The sequence below is a fragment of the Physella acuta genome, unplaced genomic scaffold (genome assembly GCF_028476545.2).
Source record: "Physella acuta isolate Inbredline_101_S28 unplaced genomic scaffold, ASM2847654v3 ptg000282l, whole genome shotgun sequence".
Taxonomy (NCBI): domain Eukaryota; kingdom Metazoa; phylum Mollusca; class Gastropoda; family Physidae; genus Physella; species Physella acuta.
The window spans coordinates 209,121-218,303 of record NW_026731801.1 but is presented as its reverse complement, the minus strand read 5'-3'; the positions used below and the strand labels follow the sequence as shown (position 1 = coordinate 218,303).

The 9,183-nt window shown below is 35.7% G+C and overlaps 1 protein-coding gene across 1 annotated transcript; it reads left to right on the top strand.

Annotated features, from left to right (window-relative positions):
- Positions 1-643: 643 nt before the first annotated feature.
- On the top strand, positions 644-4,931 carry LOC131939522 (uncharacterized; the record flags this gene model as incomplete). Its single annotated transcript, XM_059297859.1, is given in 5 exon segments — positions 644-795; positions 2,820-2,926; positions 3,395-3,471; positions 3,674-3,720; positions 4,153-4,931. Coding segments are annotated over 5 exon segments (405 nt in total). The 3' UTR covers positions 4,275-4,931.
- Positions 4,932-9,183: the final 4,252 nt, after the last annotated feature.

Below are 9,183 nucleotides of genomic sequence, written 5' to 3'. Positions count from 1 at the left end.
AACTGCTCTATTTTGCTTTTGTATAATGTATGTGCATACCAATTAATTAATTAATTTCATTACATTTTAAAAATAACATTTGTTTTCTAAATAACTTTAAATTTGAATTTGTTTTTCATTTCTAAATAATGCTACAATTAATCATCTAGATATGTTAGGTAATTATATATATATATATATATATATATATATATATATATATATATATATATATATATATATATATATATAGTATATAATATATATATATATATATATATATATATATATATATATATATATTATATATATATATATATATATATACACGATTTATTGTATACTTAGCGATTGTATACTGCAAACGTACAATTCAACTTTTTATACCTTTAAGAAAGTTAAACTTTTCAATCATGTCTTAGCGAAACACGATTAAATTACTAAAACACACACATACATACATACACACAAAACACACACACACACACATATATAGACACCTACATACCTACACGCATGCATACGCATATTCTGTGTGTTTTAGAATACGTTCAAGATTCACTAGACAAATCTATCACTTATTCTTCAAGTCGAGTATAAAATCATCCATGTCCAGGAAGTTGTTAAAGAAACATTGACCACAGTTTTTAAAAAAAATCTCCAGTTTTAACAGGTTGAAACAGCCCCGACGTCTGCTGTTGTCTCAGGGTACTGCTGGTGAGACGAAGAACGGTCTGTAGTGTGTGGCTGTTGACACTGGAAACATGAGTGCCTCTCATCAAACCATGATGGATTCTAATAAGAAGGACTTTAAAGGTAATTGTATACCCTATAACTACAATAATGAAGCGTGAAAAATAGCATTCAGTCTGTATTAGGGACAGTACCTCTTCTGTACCGGCAATACAGTAAATAATAGTGTTATATGTATTGTCTAATTTTTTTTCTGAGCGGGGAACTAAGTCTAGGTAGGAATAGCAATAATAGTAAATGAAATTATTCAATAGCAACTGCCTCGTGAACTTCGTCACAAGCAGGGAATGCACTTAAAGCAGGAATAACATTTCAGTCGCTAGTACAGTGACAGTGACAAAAAACGTAACAAGTCGGCATCATGGAAGTCTCACGACTACGCTACAACTCAATAAGTCTGTTTAATGATTATAACTAGGTCCTATGACCACGTGACTCCGACTGAGTTGGTCCGCTAAGTCAGATGACCAACGATCTGTGCTGCGCTGAAATAGCATGCAGAAAGTGGGATGGGGGGAGGGGGGATAAAAAGGTGGGTGACTGATAGTAGTATCAGCATTTTACCGTCACAATTTGCCATTATTATACGTGATAGCAGTACCAGCGTTTTACCGTCACAATATGCCATTATTATACGTGATAGCAGTACCAGCGTTTTACCGTCACAATATGCCATTATTATACGTGATAGCAGTACCAGCGTTTTACCGTCACAATATGCCATTATTATACGTGATAGCAGTACCAGCGTTTTACCGTCACAATATGCCATTATTATACGTGATAGCAGTACCAGCGTTTTACCGTCACAATATGCCATTATTATACGTGATAGCAGTACCAGCGTTTTACCGTCACAATATGCCATTATTATACGTGATAGCAGTATCAGCGTTTTACCGTCACAATATGCCATTATTATACGTGATAGCAGTATCAGCGTTTTACCGTCACAATATGCCATTATTATACGTGATAGCAGTATCAGCGTTTTACCGTCACAATATGCCATTATTATACGTGATAGCAGTACCAGCGTTTTACCGTCACAATATGCCATTATTATACGTGATAGCAGTATCAGCGTTTTACCGTCACAATATGCCATTATTATACTTGATAGCAGTATCAGCGTTTTACCGTCACAATATGCCATTATTATACGTGATAGCAGAATCAGCGTTTTGCCGTCACAATATGCCATTATTATACGTGATAGCAGAATCAGCGTTTTACCGTCACAATATGTCATTATTCTACGTGATAGCAGTACCAGCGTTTTACCGTCACAATATGTCATTATTCTACGTGATAGCAGTACCAGCGTTTTACCGTCACAATATGTCATTATTCTACGTGATAGCAGTACCAGCGTTTTACCGTCACAATATGTCATTATTCTACGTGATAGCAGTATCAGCGTTTTACCGTCACAATATGCCATTATTATACGTGATAGCAGTACCAGCGTTTTACCGTCACAATATGCCATTATTATACTTGATAGCAGTATCAGCGTTTTGCCGTCACAATATGCCATTATTATACGTGATAGCAGTACCAGCGTTTTACCGTCACATATGCCATTATTATACGTGATAGCAGTATCAGCGTTTTACCGTCACAATATGCCATTATTATACGTGATAGCAGTACCAGCGTTTTACCGTCACAATATGCCATTATTATACGTGATAGCAGTACCAGCGTTTTACCGTCACAATATGCCATTATTATACGTGATAGCAGTATCAGCGTTTTACCGTCACAATATGCCATTATTATACGTGTTAGCAGAATCAGCGTTTTACCGTCACAATATGCCATTATTATACGTGATAGCAGTATCAGCATTTTACCGTCACAATATGCCATTATTATACGTGATAGCAGTACCAGCGTTTTACCGTCACAATATGCCATTATTATACGTGATAGCAGTATCAGCGTTTTACCGTCACAATATGCCATTATTATACTTGATAGCAGTATCAGCGTTTTGCCGTCACAATATGCCATTATTATACGTGATAGCAGTATCAGCGTTTTACCGTCACAATATGCCATTATTATACGTACATTTTCAGGACCAAACATATTTATTAGAGCTGCAGTCCGCACCTTCGAAGGGTGCTTTGTTCTCTGGTTGGCGCGCTGGATATCAGATTTGACAACGCCATCTCTTAAATGTTTGGTGAGTAATTTACAAACATGTTTGGTGAGTACCTTATAGCCTCGAAAATGTTGCGAACAGAGAGAGAGAGAGAGAGAGAGAGATAGAGAGAGAAGTGCGCACATGGGCTTTTATGTATTAGGTTTAGTTATACGCACATAAATACCTTGTCTGCATTAAAACCGTTGTGCTGGTGTTTTTTTTTAAACCTTAACGTTGCAGTTAAAATTCTTCCATAAATCTTGTTGTATGTCGGATAAGCCTACATGTGTTATGTGTTATTAAGCTATAGGGATATTGATGTTAAATTTAACATATACCCACCTCACACGTCACTAAAAACACCCAGCGGGTCCACATATCTCAAGTTGAGCAACCCTAAACGTGTTTTTTCCATGACAACTGGAACTAAAAAATCAAGATTTGTCATAAGTTGTTCAACTTTAAAATGTGTGTGTTTTATGTTGTTTTTTTTTTTGTTTGTTTCAGGTTCACATCCACTCTGATAACTTGTACAGGGCAAACGTTACAGTAATGTGCGTGCTAATTATTGCCTTTTTCCTCTGGTAAGAGCTGCACACGTACACACGTGAAATCACACACACGCACGCACACACACACACACACACACACACACACATACTCTCTCTCTCTCTCTCTCTCTCTCTCTCTCTCTCTCATGTTTTTGTTCCAGACTTACAGAAATTGTGTGCATGTGTCTAATTAAACAATTGATGTTTGAATTTTTATATTTTCTATTCTTCAAAGGCTGTTTGAAGCTCTAGATAAACTGGAAGAGAAGGAGCGTATTATGAGTAAGTTTCAATGTTTTCTGTCTGTTTGTCTGTCTGTCTGTCTGTCTGTCTGTCTGCCTGTCTGCCTGCCTGTCTGTCTGTCTGCCTGTCTGTCTGCCTGTCTGCCTGTCTGTTTCTGTCTCTCTCAGTCTCTTTATATATATATATATATATATATATATATATATATATATATATATATATATATATATATATATATATAATCGTGATTATTATCATTAGGTTTTATATTGACAGTTTCAATCATATATAGGGAGTGTGTGGATTTAGTTAAAAACACCAATTTTATTTTTGGCTTTTGGTTCGAACATTGGTGTAAATAGGTCGGGTGTCATCAAGTGCGAATCGCATTCCTCTACTCGCCGTTTTTTTTAAAGCCTATGCAATTACTTCGATATATTTCCTAAACGAATTTGAAAATTCCATTTACAGGCAATAACAACAAAACCCTTTTTATAAACATGTCGGGAAACAGAACTGTTTCTTTACACATCAATCAGGAACAACTGCAATCCATCATGCAGCAACTTCAGCAAAACACAAGGCAATGGTAACACCGACGTGGGGCTTTTGTTCCGGCTTGTGTTTTCAAGGTTAAAACAAATTGTCCATTCTACTTTATTTTTTATCAACATATTGCTTTCAAGAACTGAATTGGCCGATTGTTCTCTAGAGCTTTGGTTTTCTGATTGTAATCTGAATTGAAGATTGTTCATGAATAATTGGTCTTGAAAAAAAAAAGAAATCTATTAGCTTATTTTCAATGGTAAATTTATGATAACCGTAGTATCACCAACAAACTCAAGATCGCATGTTAATTTTATTTTATACCTCACTGTTTATTATAGTTTTCCTTTCTAAACTATATTTAGCTCAGACAATATTGAGAATTTCTTTTTTTAAATAACATAACATTTTCTCATGTAAATAACATCACAATTGCTTATTTAAAGAACATCACAATTTCTCATTTAAAATCTCAAAATGTATAAAATTCAACATTATGAATTTCCTACTTAGTTTTTATCACAGTAGGCCTGCTTTTAAAATGTTTAAATATTCTTTTTTTAAAAGTAAAGTTGATTTATTTTAATTTTGTTGTAATGTAAACCTATAATTTTTATGAAGTTCTTCTTTTACTACCTGCTATACCATATGTAATTTTTCCCGTTGAAACAGAAAAAATGGCAATAAATATAATTAGCTTTCAAGGATTCTTTTATATTGTTTTTTATTTTTATTTTGAAATAATTTTATTGCATGTTGTAAGCTTTATTCCATTAAAATCCACCAGATTATCCAAATGCCAAATAACTTTTTTTTTGTTTTAAAATGTTGTTTGGTGAATTTGTTTTCTAATCGAATTTTTATATTTATTTTTATTTTTAACTTTACCAACGGCTGCTATTCTAAAAATAGGCTACTGGTCTAACACGTACACTTAAAATATATTTTGTCATTTGTTACTCTCGGCTCGCCCAAATCCAACCTGTAATTGAACAGATATATTTTAAGTTATTAGAAAGTTTCCCTTTCAAACCTGATGGTCTAAGGGGCGAGTGAAGTAGAGTTCACTTGTTTCTGTGACCTAGCCGCCTTTACTTTCCCTAGCGAGAGTTAGGTACCCATCAGAGTTGGGTGGACTCAGGGACGGTCTACTTACTTTAACCAGGATTCGAACTCGAGACTTTCAGGTTAGCAGTCCAGCTCTCTACCGCTAGACCACTCCGTCCCATTAGTTATTATATATTATTAGATTATATATTATTAGATATGTACATCAAAATGTAATAAAAACTTGCTGAAGATATTTTTATTTTTTCTGTGAGTGAAAACGATGAAAATCCAAAAACTTTAAAAATGAAATTTTATTTTTAGACAGCATGATATGGACTTATCTCTAATTCACTCACAAAAAGATAAAACAAAGCCTTGCTTGAGCTGAAGTAAAGTTAAAACTGTGATTAGTTTAGAGCTTGCTATGACGCTAAATCAGAACTGAATAAAAAGACCAACTTAATTTTTATTTATTATTATGTTTAAATGAAATAAATTGTTGAGTATATAAAAATGTATACATTTAAAACATTTTTAAATAATGTCTTTTTAAACTAAATATTAATAAAATTCAATTACTGAAATGCTACAGAATAAAAGAAAAGCTAAGGCCGATTCAGTGGCGTAGCAAGGTCGGGTTTCACCCGGTGCGGCACTTAATGGTGTCAAACCCCCCCCCCCCCCCCAGAGGCGTAGCGACTCTTCCAGTGGACAAACTTTCACTTTTCGATTAGCACCCCCCTCGAACTTTCGATTTGCACCCCCACCCCCCCCCCCCCCTCAAACTTTCGATTTGCTCCCCCCCCCCCCCCTCAAATTTTTCTCTATAAATTTTACTATTTTTTGCCTTGGTGTCACCCCCCCCCCCCTAAATGGTGTCGCCCGGTGCGGTCCGCACCCCCGCCCCCCCCCCCCCCTCACTACGCCTCTGCGCCTTATCATTTTAAAAGAAGGTAAATGCGAAGACTTCCTTTCATCCGTACTCTCACACACAATGTGTCATTCTTTGTTTCTTTCTTCCGGTTTAAATACTCTTGCTATTTCCTTAGCAGTCATCAGTAAACAAGGAAATCCAAGGCGTCATTGTCATCAGGAAACGTAAGAAAATCCACGGCGTCGATAATTTGTTAAAACATAGAGGTGAGAATAGATTTGAAACATGTTCGATTATTATGGTAATACTGTTTTTATTAGCACGGAAGGTAGAGTTCAAAAATTTATGCAAATACAAGAAAATCATCGCAAGCAAATAGCAAAAATACTCTTAAAAAGTAGATCTAGATCAAAATATAGATTAAATTTTTTTTTTAAATGTAAAACATATGATTAAAAAAACTACATCATTTTTTAGCGCAATTTCCATTCTGGAGAATTGCGTTTATTAACCCGTCATTTCTGGATGGATGGATGGATGGATGGATGGATGAATGTGTGTCCGCAGCTTTAAGTCGTATCTCCTCCTCAACGAAGCAATATCGATGACTAGTTCCAAAAGCAATTATGTTAAGCAAGTTACGAGGATGAACATAGGCCATAAAAATTCCGGGTTTCTTTCATGTATTTCCCAGAAAAGCCAAAAAATCTCGAAAAAAAGCAGTTTTTGGCCCATATCTCGGCAACCAGACCACTTAGCGACTTGAAACATGTACCAATCGATTCCTGTCATAATTTAGAACAATATTGCCGAAGAAAGTTTTCAAAAATATTCTCTCGTTCGGTCACAAATTTTAAAATTACATAAACACCTACAAACCGATTGTTCTTCTAGCTTGAACGCACCCCAACATTATACGTCAGAGCTATTTTTAGATAACATAAGGAAATTGCGCACAAATGTCACTAGACTTTTTCAATTAACTTGTTTTAAAGGGAATTAATTCTCGCAACGGTTTTATTTTGTGTGTGGTTGGTTTTTTTATTCAATTTAAAATAAACTACTGAAAGGCTGAAATAAAAAAGTAACATATTTATAATTTAAAAAATTAAAATGCGTAAAGCCCTTTTTAAAATAAAATTAAAATACTTAAACGAGGATCAATTATACAATCTAGCGACTAACGTAACACAATATAACACAGTTATATATGTTATAAATCACCAATTGGAGAGTGTATAAAACTTATATAGCCCACCCCCACTTAATTTTAACAATTCATTGTACATTCCCCCCACCCCACCACAATTTAACATTTCAGTTATGCACAACTGTACAACTGTCCACCCCCACCCCCACCCTACCTCAATTTAACAGATGCACAACTGTACACCCCCAACCCACCTCAATTTAACAGATGCACGACTGTACACCCCCACCACACCCCTATTTAATAGATGCACAACTGTACACCCCCAAACCACCTCAATTTAACAGATGCACGACTGTACACCCCCACCACACCCCTATTTAATAGATGCACAACTGTACACCCCCAAACCACCTCAATTTAATATATGCACAACTGTAAACCCGCACCACACCCCTATTTAATAGATCCACAACTGTACACCCCCAACCCACCTCAATTTAATAGATGCACAACTGTACACCCCCACCACACCACAATTTAATAGATTCACAACTGTACACCTCAAACCCACCTCAATTTAACAGATGCACGACTGTACACCCCCACCACACTCCTATTTAATAGATGCACAACTGTACACCCCCAACCCACCTCAATTTAACAGATGCACGACTGTACACCCCCACCACACCCCTATTTAATAGATGCACAACTGTACACCCCCAAACCACCTCAATTTAATAGATGCACAACTGTACACCCCCAACCCACCTCAATTTAATAGATGCACAACTGTACACCCCCACCACACCCCTATTTAATAGATGCACAACTGTACACCCCCAAACCACCTCAATTTAATATATGCACAACTGCAAACCCGCACCACATCCCTATTTAATAGATCCACAACTGTACACCCCCAACCCACCACAATTTAATAGATGCACAACTGTACACCCCCACCACACCACAATTTAATAGATTCACAACTGTACACCTCCAACCCACCTCAATTTAATAGATGCACAACTGTACACCCCCACCACACCCCAATCTAATAGATGCACAACTGTACACCCCCACCCCAATTTAACATTTCAGCGATGCACAACTGCAGAGACGCAATATATGTCTTCATTCTCTCTCTCGTCGTTGCTGGCCTTTTTTCAAGCGCCGTTACATCAACAATAGGTCCTGCACTACATGAAATATGTGTATTAGTGAGTGCAATTTTCATTTGTTTAGAGCTTTATGGATTTGTTTTTGACATTATACATATACATATATATATATATATATATATATATATATATATATATATATATATATATATATATATATATATATATATATATATATATATATATATATATATATATATATATATATATATATATATATATATATATATATATATATATATATATATATATATATATATATATATGGCAGAGTTTTGCAAGAACACAGGCACTGAGAAGGTTATCGCCAAAAACGTTAGGTCAGCGTTAATTATCTCATCTAAAGGTTCAAAACTTAGCGCGCCAAGACTTTAAGAAAACGATACGCCTTTATTCTGGCGTAAGCGATAGAGAACTAGGCTCTCAATCTGAAAGTCTCTGGTTCGAATCGGGCTCAAGTCAGTAGCACGTCCCTGAGTCCACCCAGCTCTGTTGGGTACCTAGCTGACATTAGGGAAAGCAAAGGCGACTGGGCATAGTGTTGACCACGCTATCCCTTCATAAGCCGATGTCTCTGAAACAGACGAACTCTACTTCATCTGCCCGATGTGTTTTGGGCACGAATGGTAGAAGATGATGATGATGATTATCTGTAGTAGCTACCAAAATTAAAACTCATTTTATTTGTTTCAGAC